This window comes from Dendrobates tinctorius, unplaced genomic scaffold (genome assembly GCF_039654945.1).
Source record: "Dendrobates tinctorius isolate UK_male_01 unplaced genomic scaffold, ASM3965494v1 ptg000309l, whole genome shotgun sequence".
NCBI lineage: Eukaryota > Metazoa > Chordata > Amphibia > Anura > Dendrobatidae > Dendrobates > Dendrobates tinctorius.
Window position 1 is genome coordinate 3,492,285 of NW_027361976.1, and position 15,147 is coordinate 3,507,431.

The 15,147-nt window shown below is 44.2% G+C and overlaps 1 protein-coding gene across 1 annotated transcript in view; it reads right to left on the minus strand.

Annotated features, from left to right (window-relative positions):
* Positions 1 to 11,922, minus strand: part of SLC25A43 (solute carrier family 25 member 43) — a 125,633-nt gene extending 113,711 nt beyond the window's left edge. Inside the window, exon 1 of the mRNA XM_073560969.1 lies at positions 11,502 to 11,922. Within this exon, the coding sequence (XP_073417070.1) occupies positions 11,502 to 11,773 (272 nt within the window). The 5' untranslated portion in view covers positions 11,774 to 11,922. The remainder of the gene's footprint in view (positions 1 to 11,501) is intronic.
* Positions 11,923 to 15,147: the final 3,225 nt, after the last annotated feature.

Here is a 15,147-nt window from a genome sequence, read left to right on the forward strand (position 1 = left end):
GAGAGGCGGGATGGCTGAACGGGACATCGGAAGGTGAGAATAACTTTTTTATTTTTTTTTTTTTTTACACCTGATCGCTGGTCTCCCGCTGTCACACACAGCGATGCGTGCTGGCCAGCGGGAGACCAGCGACCAAAGAAATGTCCAGAGATTTCTTGCAGCGATCAGCGATACCGGCAGGGGGGCCGCTCACTGATCGCTGTCACACACAGCGATCTCGCTGGTGAGATCGCTGTTGTGTCACAAAAGTTGTGACTCAGCAGCGATCTCGCTACCGAGATTGCTTAGTGAGACGGGGCCTCAACTTGTGTTGGTGGCAAAGCAGTAACCACTCGGGCAACATCTCTGACAATGTCAGGATACAGAGGAATCGCTTGTTGCATTGTTATTTTTGATGAACGGTCAAATTTCTCAATTTCTTTTAGTGCACATGAAAAATTCTGCTGAAATGTACTGGCTGTGTTCCTTGATGGGGATGACTCTTCTTCTATGTGGGAACGCTTTGCACGGTCCTTGTGATCCAAATATTTTTCGAAATTAAATTCTTCATCAGTTGATGATGAGGGTGAAGATGTGGCAGGACGACCAAATTCTTCTTGTTCCTCCTGACTGTTCTGCAACCCTTTCATCCTTACTGCTATTTCAAACAGAGCTTCTTTTCCTTTACTTAGCTGTTGATCATCTAGAAGAATCCGATGCATTGGGTCTACATAAACAGCTGCCAAGAATGTTATTTTGTAATAGTAGCTCCTCTCTCCGTTTCATTGATGTAGCAATGCCACTTGCAATTAACCCTCCTCTTTGGGACAGGCGAAACATCAGGTTCTTCCACTCCTTTAAGAAAATACCTGGAGTTAAGTCCTCTGCTTGTAATTTTTTAGTCACTGTAAATGGGTGCTCTAGCAATTTTTCCAGCTCAGTCACCTGATTCCACTGACTTTCATTTATCAGTTGAGGGTTAGCCATGTCTACAAGAAAGGTTTTCAGTTCAACCAAGCGCTGAATCATTAAGTAAGTACTGCCCCATCGTGTGGCTTGATCAATAATTGCCCCTTTTCCAGCACGTCTCTTCAAAATTGAGTCAACTTAAGGGGTTCTGGCAACAGTAGCCAATTTTCTCACCTTGCCAATTAGTGCAGCAGCATGTCCTTCTTGCAGACTGTCTCTTATAGCCAGCTCTAGCGTATGCACAACACAGCGCATGTGATGAATGAAAGAACATATTGACACAGTTTCAACAAGATCATCTAAACTATCATGTTGCTGTTCATCTGAAGAAACTTCAGTTTGCTCCTCAGTTACAATACTGTGTTCCTCTATTTCAAACATTTCTGTGTCTGTGGACCCAGAATGTTCTTCTAGCTGCTGGTCACCATCATTACTCTCATTCATTAGCTTAATAGTACTTATCATATTTGAAGCATTGTCCGTTACGACAGAAAGAACTTGCTCTTTAAGTTCATAGTCTTGCAGAACCTTTTCCACCAAGACCTGGAGAAACTCACTGGTGTGATGAGCTTTGGTGTCTTTTACTGCCAATGTCTTGGTAACTATTTCATTTTTGTCACAAACAAATCGGACATTGATGGCAAAATAGTTCACTCTGTGACGTGTGCAGGCATCCATTTTAAGAAACAGAAAGCGCCCCTTGAGAGTTTTTTTAAGTTCTTCCTTTTGTTTAAAAGCTTCTTCGATTACTAATTTTCTAATACTCTCTCTCCAGAGAAACACCAAGCTTGCGGGCCATTTCCCCATTCAGACACATAAAAGCTGGTCGTGAAAATAATGAAATAGGCACACTATCCTTTACAACAAGCTCTATGATCTGTTTTTTAAATGTATCTACTGTCATTGTCACAGTAACTTTGTCACTGACAAAATATCTTGCAACTGATGGCTGCAATGTTCTCTGCTCCTTTGTTTGGCTGGAAGAGCTGGGCACTGGTTCATTGGTTTGGATGCAGTCTTTCTCATCCACTGCTTTCAGTACTTCTGGATGAAAGCGCTGTAAATGTCTCTTTATGCACTCATCTTGGCTTCACAGCATTTGTTTTCGTCTGGATCATTTGTCATACACTGACAGACAATGTTTTCTATCTTGAGTGATGGTGAAATGTTCAAATACAGCTGATTTAATGTGATGCTTCTTTGACATTCTCAGGTTTTTAATTCTGCATTCACAATCCAAATGACAATTGTTTTTCCTAAAAACAATTGTACAAAATTATTGCCAGGTCGTACAACTGATATAGTGGTCAGTAATACTGTTATTATTCCTCATGTACTCACAGTTAACTGATGCAAAGTTTGTTGAAAGGATAATACTTCTTACAGTCTTCCTCTTCTGAGTAGCAGGCAGCTGTGAGATGCTTGGAAGACGCACACCTAGTATGATCTAGTCTAGAGGAGGAGCTTTACTACTAAGAATTTGCAACACATTTTCACTTTCAGTTTCATACATTGTAAGTAGGGGGGTTGGGGCAGCATGAGGTTAACCAAGTATAAGATTAGATAAGGGCAGTGGAGAACATGACACACAAGAAGTAAGAAATGTCTCTATCTCCAGCAGAACTGCTTATCACTGTTGTTCATAGTTTGATAGAACATATATATTTGAGTAACATTTATAAAATTCATCTGAAAGTTCAATTATGAAATATTAATACATTTTTTTTAAAGCTGGAGTTGGAGTCGGTACATTTCTACCGACTCCAACCAAAACAAACTCCGACTCCACAGCCCTGCACATGCAATACCAAAACAAGGTCACTTTAACCCCTTCACCCCCAAGGGTGGTTTGCACGTTCATGACCGGGCCAATTTTTACAATTCTGACCACTGTCCCTTTATGAGGTCATAACTGAAACGCTTCCATGGATCCCGGTGATTCTGACATTGTTTTCTCGTGACATATTGTACTTCATGTTAGTGGTAAAATTTCAAATAACTTGCGTTTGTGAAAAAAACGGAAATTTGGAGAAAATTTTGAAAATTTTCACAATTTTCCAACTTTGAATTTTTATGCCCTTAAATCACAGAGATATGGCACACAAAAAACTTGATAAGTAACATTTCCCACATGTTTACTTTAAGTCACAATTTTGGAACCAAAATTTTTTTTTTGTTAGGAAGTTATAAGGGTTAAAAGTTGACCAGCGATTTCACATTTTTGCAACACCATTTTATTTTTACGGACCACATCACATTTGAAGCCACTTTGAGGGGTCTATATGATAGAAAATACCCAAAAGTGACACCATTCTAAAAACTGCACCCCTTAAGGTGCTCAAAACCACATTCAAGAAGTTTATTAACCCTTCAGGTGCGTCACAGGAATTTTTTGAATATTTAAAAAAAAAAAAAAAAAAAAATAATGAACATTTAACTTTTTTTTCACAAAAAAAAATACTTCAGGTTCAATTTTTTTTTTATTTTACCAAGGGTAACAGGAGAAATTTGACTGCAAATGTTATTGTGCAATTTGTCCTGAGTACGCTGATACCTGATATGTGGGGGGGAACCACTGTTTCGGCACATGGCAGAGCTCAAGAAGGGAAGGCGCGCTGTTTGACTTTCTCAATGCAAGATTGGCTGGAATTCAGATCGGACGCCATGTCACATTTGGAGAGCCCCTGATGTACCTAAACAGTGGAAACCCCCCACAAGTGACCCCATTTTGGAAACTAGACCCCCCAAGGAACTTATCTAGATATGTGGTGAGAACTTTGAACCCACACGGGCTTCACAGAAGTTTATAACGTACAGCGCTACAATTAAAAAAATCATTTTTTTTCCACAAAAATGATGTTTTCACCCCCAATTTTTATTTTCCCAAGGGTAACAGGACCCTAAAGTTATTGGGAAATTTGTCCTGAGTACGCTGATATACCCCACATGTGGGGGTAAACCACTATTTGGGCACATGGCAGAGCTCGGAAGGGAAGCCGCGCCATTTGACGTTTTTTGGCTGGAATTGAGATCTGACACCATGTCGTGTTTGGAAAGCCCCTGATGTACCAAAACAGTGAAAACCCCGCACAAATGACCCCATTTTGGAAACTAGACCCCCCAAAGAAATTATCTAGATGTGTGGTGAGCACTTTGACCCCTCCAGTGCTTCACAGAAGTTTATAACGCCCGGGTGTGAAAATAAAAAATTTGTATTTTTCCCACAAACATGATCAATTAGTCCCCAATTTTTTTATTTTCCCAAGGGTACCAGGAGAAATTGGACCCCAAAAGTTGTTGTCCAATTTGTCCCGAGTACACTGACACCCCATATGTGGGAGAAAATTATTGTATGGGCACACGTCGGGGCTCAGAAGGGAAGTAGTGACATTTTGGAATGCAGACTTTGATGGAATGGTCTGCGGGTGTCATGTGCGTTTGGAAAGCCCCTGATGTACCTAAAACTATTGAAACTCCCCACAAGTGACCCCATTTTGGAAACTAGACCCCCCACGGAACTTATCTAGATGTGTGGTGAGCACTTTGAACCCTCAAGTGCTTCACAGAAGTTTATAACGCCCGGGCGTGAAAATAAAAAAAAATTTTTCCACAAAAATGATATTTTTGCCCCCAATTTTTTATTTTCCTAAAGGTAACAGGAGAAATTGGACCCCAAAAGTTGTTTTGCAATTTGTCCTGAGCAGGCTGATACCCCATATGTGGGGATAAAACACTGTTTGGGCGCATGGCAGAGCTTGGAAGGGAAGGAGCACCATTTGACTTTTTCAACTCAGAATTGGCTGGAATTGAGATCAGACGCCATGTTGCATTTGGAGAGCACCTGATGTGCCCAAACAGTGGAAACCCCCAATTCTAACTCCAACCCTAACCCCAACACACTCCTAACCCTAATGTCAGCCCTAACCCTAGCCCTAGTGGGAAAATGGAAATAAATACATTTTCTTTTAATTTTATTATTTTTCCCTAACTAAGCGGGTGATAGATTTACTGTTTGTGGCGGTTTTTATGTTTGGCCGCTGTCGCCCGCTAAAAGACGCTTTCTATTGTAAAAATAGTTTTTGCATCACCACATATTGAGAGCTATAATTTTTCCGTATTTTGACCCACCGAGTCATGTGAGGTCTTACTTTTTGCAGGACGAGTTGACGTTATTTATTGGTACCATTTTCGGGCACGTGACATTTTTTGATCGCTTTTTATTCCGATTTTTGGGACGCAGAATGACCAGCGTTTCATGAATTTCTTTTGGGGGGGGTGCGGTAAAATTGATAAAGCGGTTTTATTCTTCGGGTCAGTACGGTTACAGCGATACCTCATTTAGGTCGTTTTTCTATGTTTTGTCCGTTTTATGCAATGAAAACTATTTTATGTAAAAAAAATATTTTTGCATCGCTTTATTCTGCGAGCTATAACTATTTTTTCTCTGATGACGCTGTGTGGCTGCTCGTTTTTTGCGGGACAAGATGACGTTTTCAGCGGCACCATGGATATTTATATGCGTCTGTTTGATCGCGCGTTATTGCACTTTTTGTTTGGCGGTATGATAAATCATTTTTTGCTTCGTTTTTTTATTTAAGGGGTTCGCTAAAGGGGTTAACTAATGGGACAGTTTTATAGGGCAGGTCGTTACGGACGCGGCGATACCTAATATGTGTACTTTTATTTTTTTTTTATTTCCAAAAAATGGATTTATTGGGGGGAATATTTTTTTTTTCTAATTTGGTGATTTTTTTTAAATTATTTTAACACTTTTTTTTTTTTTTTTTTACTTTATTACATATAGTCCCAGGTGGGACATCGCTGATCTGTCACATCACAGATTACTGTGACAGATCAGCGATCTGTCACATGCACTGCTGCAGACTTCCTCATGCCTGCGCTTTGTAGGCAGAGGAAGCCAGCTCCCTGCAGGCCCCCGTCGCAATCTTGGATTCGGGGGCCTGCAGGGAAGGAGCCCCCAGCATCAGCGCTGCACATTGCACTGCCGTGGAGGGCTCAGGGAAGCAAGGAGGGAGCCCCCTCCCTGCCGATGCTTCCCTTTAACCCCCGGTACACCGCGATCATGTTTGATCGCGGTGTGCAAGGGGTTAACGTGTCAGGGGCAGTCCGTGACCGCCCCTGACACATTGTGTCAGCTGTGATAATTAGCTGACACCCGGCCGCAATCATCAGCGCTCACCATGTGGGCGCCGCTGATCGCTGAGACGTACTATCCCGTCCATTGGCATAGGGGCCCGGGTCCCATGGACGGGATAGTACGTTTGATGTCAGCAAGGGGTTAAAGTGTGGGTATACATACAATACCAGGGTTTTTTTGGGGGGGGTTTTTTTTTTTAAAGGGTAACACGAGGTTTAGGGTTGGGAAGGTTGCGCATTTCACATATCAACATTCAATTTTTTGGGGTGGTTTTTCAATCAAAATATCTGATTTTTTTTTTTTTTTGTTATCTTATTACAATACAAGTGTTTATACTTGCAGATCCATTCACAAAGAACACGCAAACCATTTTGCAGCAGACCGCCACGCCACAGCAAACCCAGATAAGAGAGTGAAATTTTCCAAGTATAAAGGCCTGAAAGCTTTTGTTACCCTATGTATAGTAGCTTAACAAGTGTCTTTATACTTGCAGATCAGTTCAGGAAGGACCGCAGACCCGCCAGACAGACCGCAGCAAACCCGCAAGCTAGGCCGGAGCAATAATGTCTTCTGGGAGCTCCCCCTCACATCAGCGAACTGAGGTTATATTAATAATGGGTTTTTTTTTTACTCTTATTTTACAGGATTTTTTTTTTTTAACAATATATGCGTGTATTATGTTTTCACAGGAAGCTCAATCTGAGGAGCTTCCAGGAGGAGACATGCAGGGTGGAGAAATGCAAGGATGGGGCGCGCAGAGTGTAAGTTTAGCAGATACAAAAACTCACATACATACATACATAATGCTACACCCAACACAAACATTCATCACAGCACACACAATAACTACGCATCCATCCAAGCACATAAAGAAAAAAAATTAAGTCTTCACAATCCGGTGCCCGCACTAGAGCAACTCCCAGGACATCCCAGCGTCATCGAGGTGATGCTTCCGGTGGTCGGCGAACAGTAAGTAACCCTTTATTTGGGTGATTAATGAACCTCATGTTTCTGAATTTAAATATTCCTTTTTTATTTTTTTTCCACAGGATTGACAGCGTGCTCCCCACAGAGCAGTAGAAGAGGGAATCATCATCGATGTGGACACCCTCATCGAGGCTGTGCAACCACGGGAGCCACTGTGGGACATAGCAAACCGCTACCATGCCGACCAACCAACGGCTATGGGATGAAGTGTGTTCGGAGGTTAGAGAACTGGGAGGAGCTCGATGCGAGGGCCAGGGATTTTATGCATAAGTATTCCATTTTCGGTAACTTATATTACAGCACGTGCAGTGTTGAATACTAACCACTTTGCTTTTTTTTTTTCCTTCACAGGTGACAGGGTTATCATACAGTGGCGGTCACTCAGGTTCGCTTCAAGAGGGACTTCAACAAGGAGATGCAGGCCCCGAGTGGATCGAGAGGACGCAGGAGCACCCAGTATAAATACTACAGAGCCCTGTCGTTCCTCTGGTCGACGATGGTGAGCAGAAGGTAAATATTCCACACATCATTTCTGCAGTACAAATGTTTTCATGTTTAACCTAATTTTTTAGGCCAAATGAAATATCAATATATTATTTTTTTTCCTCTTTTCTAGCACCATCTGCAGCACTCGGGAGCCTGCTTCTGAGTTGCCTCCCTCTGGAGGGATCCCTTCGGAGACCGCCACCGGTGACCACATCGAGGTATCCGACCCCTCTGTACCTTCCCCTCTTGTCTCATCCCTCTGTCCCCTCCACCAGCACTGGAGCAGAAGGGCAGTCTTCATCACATGAAGCTGCAGGTGACGATTTACAGTACCCTTTACCCCACCCCTCTGACACTGCCATCTCTACCAACTTGTGGTTCTGGACGGCAGCGTCAGAGATTTCAGGAAAGGATGACTGACTGTTTGAATCTGAATTCAACCGTCCAGAATGCATTCCGAATTTTGGGGCAACAGTTAACTTCTGGGTTGAACATGATAAATCAATGTATCATGGAACTCAGAAGATATATGGAACGGATGAATTCAGAGTCAAACCAGGCTTCGAGACATTTTTTTTTTTTCAGTCAGTTGTCCAGCAAATGGAAGATTTAAATCCTCACCTACAGATGCATGTGATGCAAGCATGTCACAATGCTCTAGTGACTGCAGTATCCCAGGCCTCCCAATCTAACCATGCACCTATTCCATCACCTCATTCCACTGTCCACCCTCCTCTGTCATTCCTCCCCCTTTCTCTATAGTTCCCCATTCCATTCTTCCCAGTACCTTCCTTCCCCACTGCATTATACCCCAATGCCCTCACCATACCCACCCCCACACACGCACCTTCAATGTTCCCACAAACCTCCTCTGTCCATCAACTCCCATCCCAACCTCAAGTTGTAAACCCTCCTTCCACTTCTGATCCTCATCAACCTTGTTCCCAGTCCTCCCCCCCCGGATGTGGTCAACCCTGTTAACCCCTCCGATGATATCTCCACCCAACAATTCCGGCATTTGTAAATTAAGTAAAAAAAAATATATATATTTTTTGTTTCAAAAAATTTTTATTGTGTGGTTTAATTTTTTTTCTTTAGTGTTAAGTAAAAAAAAAAAACCCACCAGTGGTGTTGAGGTTATATATACACACACAACACTTGGGTAAAGGCAATACACAACAAATGGTTCAATGTACACCGGTGGTGTACACGTATAAACGCAACACTTGGGTAAAGGTAATACACAACACTTTGGTAAATGTAAAAATAGGTTCAAAGTACATCGGTGGTGTACAGGTATACACACAACACTTGGGTAAATGTACCATAACTCAAACAAAAAATTACAAATGTTTTTCATATACAAAAAAGGAACCTTGGTATAACAAAAAAAAAAAAAAAAATGTATACCTTGTTATCTTGCCAGTCAACTCTTCCTTCTGGTGACACAAAATAATCAGCAAATGTGTCCCTCATTCTTGTCACTGACACATTGCTTCGAACACTTGTCTGGTGATAATCCCACAAGGTGGTTTCACAAACATTTTCTTCCATGGAAACAGGTTCCTTTGAAAGTAAAAAAATTGTACAGGATCACACATGCCTTCACCACCTCATCCACAGTCTCAGTTTTCATTTTTATGGCAGTTTACAGCACTCTCCATTTTGATGTTAAAATCCCAAAAGCGCACTCCACCACTCTTCGCGCTCTTGTCAATCGATAGTTATAGATTTTGTGTGTGTCAATCCATGACTTCCATATGGCTTGAGAAGATGTTTAGACAGTTGAAATGCGTCGTCACCAACACACACACACACACACAACTGGTGGGCCTGTTGTTCCAGGGAGTGGTGTTGGAGGTGGGAAGTCAAAACTGTCTCCATACAAACGACGGCCCATTGCGGACATCTTGAATACCTGCGAATCATTGGATCGACCATACGCACCAATGTCGACCGCAATAAATTTGTATTTTGAGTCTGCAATGGCCATCAGTACAATTGAAAAGAATTTCTTGTAGTTGAAAAATTCAGATCCAGATCCATTTGGTTTCACAATCCTTATATGCTTCCCATCCACTGCACCAACAATGCAGAAACTGGCAGATTTCTTGAAAGTTGTCCGCAATCTCCAGCCACCTTTCCGGTGTTGGCTGTGGGATGAACTCCTCCTGTAGACAATCCCACAATGCCTGGCAGGTCTGTTGGACAATTCCAGAGATTGTCGATATCCCAAGCCAGAACTGGTAATGGAGGAAGGCGAAGGATTCTCCAGTTGCCAGGAATCTGTTAAAAAAAGGGTAAAGTGTAAAATTAATACAAACTACAAGCCATAACATGACAATAGTCTGCAGAATCTGAAAACTTAAAAAAAAAAATAAAAAAAATAAAAAAAAAAAAACAAAGAAAAAAAAACAACTTACCGAAGGGTCACTATCTAATCCTCCACCGGTGATATAGAGAAGCGCATGTAGCTGTCCCTTCTCTGTATTTGCGCTCCGACACGCTCCACCAAAATCTCAAACAGGTCCTGTCTCATCTGCACATAATTGAAGAACTTCTCCGGGTTATCCCTCAATTCCAGATAAAGTGTAGAAAAAACGCCAAGGGTAAACCTCTTTGCATTGATCGGATGAATCCACTGCAGTCTCTTCCTTGTCCGACGCAGCATTCGCAGTCTTGTTTTCTCACTCTGCAGAGCAATAATTGCCAAACGATTGCATTGAAAATCAAAATCCACACAGATGCTGTTAATATTCGCTTTTACTTCTTCCATCTCTGCCACTAGCTCTAGAACCTTTCAAAAATATTGTTTTACAACACCATAGATATAGTTTTCCCTAGTTTCCAGGATCCAGTCACGTTTGGGAGTATTTTCCAAGAGCCAATCATATTTGGGAGCATCCCATTTGGAAGGTGTGTAAAAACGGAACCGTCAGAAAACGGACCCAACGGATGGCAGCGGATGGTACATATCCATATAAAAATCCGTATAGCGGATCCGTGAAAAAACGGATCCGTACCATCCGCTTGCATCCGTTTTGCCACATTTTTAACGGATCCGCCATTTTCAAATTTTGGCTGATGTGGAAAAACTGAAGTGTGAAACAGGCCTAAGACAGAGATCCCCAACAATCTAAAGAAGGGATATATATAGATAAGGCTGAAAACTCTATTCTAAATGTGTAACAATCCCTGAGCCCAAATCTTAGGGACAGTCAGGGGTGTAGCAGCAGCAATCCCACCCAGACCATGGGGCTACAGTGTTAGAAATACTGCATGTTATAAGATATAAAGAAGGCAGCACTCCAGGTAAAGGGTACAACACTGAGAGGTACTTCAGTGAGCCATCTCAAAAGGGTTAGTAAAGTACACCCACTTTTTTGGACACTACTTTGAGTGCTGCCTGCAGTCTTTATAGACTGGACCTCAGGCCAGTGCACTACGGTAGGTCTGCACCCAACACTCCATGGTGCGGCACTTCATAACCTACGATACAGAGGAAAGGACTGAGGTCTTAGATTGGGGCCGGGAAGTTCCGCCTCTGGGAGCAGCAGATAGACCGGCAGCATTTACTGCCCTATGTATCCGATCATCCTGATGTATAAACCTGCCATCAGGACCAGGTGCCAGGAATCAAGGTCCAGCAGAAGACAACCATGTAAAGACCACGTTCACACCTTCAGTGTCTGTAAGAGAAAACTGGTGACATGTTTCTGTTATATTTTGCCTCTCTCCTGAGGGAAGACTGATGTAAAAAAAAAACTGAGCAAATACTCAACGTGTGCATGTGGCCTAATTGCGAGGCCGCTGCGCTGTAACGGAGAGACCGAGGCAGGCTATATGGCCACGTATCACAGTCTCGTCACACAGGTCCTATACAGATGCACAGAGGGATGCGAGGAGCACGTGTAGCCCTTACCTGTGGTAGGCAGACAGCTGCACGGCGCTGTAGGGGAACAGGCGCACACAGGCCGTCAGGTTACCCTTCCAGAAAGCCTTCAGGCCCTCCGCCCCGTGCAGCACCGGGAAGGCGCGCAGGAAGCCCTGCTTGGAGTGGAAAGTCCCCACTTGTGTGAGTATCTTCACCACGTCCAGAGGAGCAGTGGCGGAGCGGCTCAGCACCCCCGCCAGCCCCCCACATAGCGTGCTCTGCCAGGAGGCGAGTCTGGAGTCCCGCTTTAAGGTCGCCATATGCCTTGTACGAGTGTATGTAGTCAGCAGCTCCCACACATGACCGCAGTAGCAGGCGGCACACACCGCACGGACGGTACAGACAGAGCACGAGCTGTCAGCGCTGCCTCATAGGGCAAGTGTCTGATTGGCTGCCAGCAGTTCCGAGTACTCTTCGTTATCATTGGACAACGAAATTATAAGCCTCGCCCTTTATGGTTCCCGGACCAATCACACAGGACTCTAGTTGTATGAATGACAGGTAATCGTGCGCCGAGCACGTCCTGCTGTGTAGTGTACCCGCGTCCTGCGCTGGTGGTCAGCTGCTGTGAGAACTCCGGGGGGCTGGAGGCGGTGCCGCATTGGTCAGACACAGGCCGCGCTGCTGCATAGTGAGGGAGCTTGCAATCCACCCACAAAACCTCCACAATGAGGCGGAAACAGTTGGACTTTTGCGACTTGTCCTGTTACAGTTGCTGGTGTGATGCGACTCCATTCACATTACCCTGCGGTGTAGCAGCGGCATTAGGGTCTTTTTTCACACGTCCTGTGTTGCAGTCTACACAATACCTCAGGTTTCTGTTTCACCATCGCATACAGGGCTGGTTTTAGGCAAAGTTTAAACTGGGGCCCCAAATACTAACATATTGCACATCACACAGAAGCATTTTGGTTGTATTTACATGCGCTGAGTTCAGGCTGCTAAATGAGTGTGATCGACAATATTGAAGAAGTCGTTCAACACTTGTTTCCCGGCCTCTTACCACCGTCTGAGAAAGAAAGATGGGGACAGAACAATCACTATCAGATCACCATACAGTATCATGTTTTTATTTTGAACAAAAAATGGTCAATTGTGAAATTATAAGCATTATCAGCTTATTACAAAATGAAATCAGTTTTCAAGTCAAAACTTTATTCTAGGTGATGTTACATTTGCACATAGGACCCCTTGTTGGAAAGAAGCTTCTGAACTCTCTTGTCCATTGAATTTGTCAGTTTTTGGATGGTTTGTGCTTCAATTGTTTTGCATGTGGACAGAATACCCTCCCAGAGCTGTTGCTTAGATGTAAACTGCCTCCCGCCATCATAGACACTCCTTTTGATGATGCTCCAGAGGTTCTCAATGGGGTTGAGGTCAGGGGAAGATGGTGGCCACACCATAAGTTTGTCCTCCTTTATGCCCATAGCAGCCAGAGATGCAGATGTGTTATTTGCAGCATGAGACGGTGCATTATCATGCATGAAAATGATCTTGCTGCGGAAAGCACGGTTCTTCCTCTTGAACCATGGCAGGAAGTGCTGTTTTAGAAACTCCACATAGATTATGGAGTTCATCTTTACCCCTTCAGGGATCCTAAAGGGGCCGACAATCTCTCTCCCCATGTTTCCAGCCCAAAACATTACTCCACCTCCTCCTTGTTGGCACCTTAGCCGTGTTTTCATGGGGTGTCCATCAACAAGCCATCCTCCACTCCATCCATCTGGACCATCGAGCGTTGCACGGCACTCATCGGTGAACAAAACCGTTTGGAAGTCAGTCTTCATGTATCGTTTGGCCCACTGGAGCCGTTTCTGCTTGTGTGCAGTGGGTAGAGGTGGTTGACAGGATGGCTTACGCACAGCTGCAAACCTCTGAAGGACCCTACATCTTGTTGTTCGGGGGATGTTGGAGGCACCAGCAGCTTCAAAAACTTGTCTGCTGCTATGACAAGGCATTTTTGCAGCTGCTCTTTTAACCTGACGCCATTGCCTGTTGGAAAGAGTCCTCAATTTTTCCTTATCAGCACGCACACGTGTGTGCTGGGAATCAGCTACATACTTCTTGATTGTGCGATGATCACGATGAAGTGTCTTGGCAATGTTGATTGTAGTCATGCCTTGACCTAAATACTCCACAATTTGTTGCTTCTCAGCAGCCGACACATCCTTTTTCTTTCCCATTTTGGCAAAAAATGCAGGCTGCTTAATAATGTGGAACAGCCTTCTTAAGTAGTCTTGCCTTTATTTGGACACACCTGCCAAACTAATTTGCACAGGTATCTGCAATTGCTTTCAGTGATCTAAAGAGCCCTGACACACATCACCATCACTGAGTTTAAATGACAAACAAAAAAATTCTAACCTTATCACTCCTAAACTCTTTTTGCATAATAATTTGGAACACAGTTTATAATGTAACCCCCATAGAATATAATGCAGCCACCCACTAGAGCATAATGTTAGGCGTCAGGTTTCTGCGTCTGCTTTGCAGGAATCCAGAGCCTCACATTCTTCGGTTTTCTGCTGTCTTTCTACTACAGAGGAGACTACTTTGCAGCAGACCGCTCCAGAGACTAAGTCCCTCTGTGCTCCTACTGGGCATGCTCACGAGACGATCTCCCATTGGAGATCGGGAGTCATGTGCCCAGGTCCTGTTCCAGATCTCATTGGTCCATCTCGGAGATACGGAAGGTCCCGCACGGCTATAAAAAGTGCGCATGGCCGTTCAGCCATGCGCTAGTATAGACTATACTGCTATGTGTGAATGGTGACAGATGTATGATTCTGGTGACTGACTTATTAAGAAACCCCTTCCCTCTGATATTACGCATGTGGATACGGAATTAGTTTAGCAGTCAGCGCCAGTCCACATTGCACGTGCTTTGTAGCTTTGTTGTCGAGCGGCAGTGTCCTGCGCTGCGCTGCAGTTGCAGCCCTTCTTGGCGCTCACAGCAGCGACGCCGCACACACGGTAGGTCTAGATGGACGCAGCTCCTCTGTCTTAGGTCCTGCTCCTGTGACCTGATACCGTGTGTGCATTTACCTGAGGCCTGTGTTACTAACAGGCTCAGTGTTTTTGTATGTTTATGTTGCGGCGCCTCTGTGTGTGAACAGAGCCCGCTCTGCGCACTTCGGGTGAAGTTGAACCTGTGCGCATTATACCGCCATATTGCTCCTCTGTCATTACCTAGCAGCGGTGTAAGACCTACTGCACGGTGGACCCCGAGCGGCGAATGCACTTTATTATTTATTTTTATTTAGTGCGTTCCGCCGTTCCTAACATTATACTAGCGCCAGGGTCTGGCTAGTAATGGCAGATCAGCAGCAACTCCTACAGTGCATTCGCCAGCTTGAGCGCCGCTACTCTTGAGAGTGTTATCTCAGCGGCGAAGTCTTCGGAGGCTGCTGTACAGGCGATCGCAGAGGTGGTTTCACATATGTCCTCGTCTTCCCACGCGCCGACAGTTACCCGCCTCCCGTTGCCCGATAAATTTTCTGGCGATGGCGCCTCCTGTAGGGGTTTCGTCAGCCAGGGCTCTATCCAGCTGGAGTTACTTGCTGCGCGATTCCCTACGGAACGGGCCAAGGTGGGATTTATTGTTTCCCTTCTGTCGGGCAAGGCGTTGGAGTGG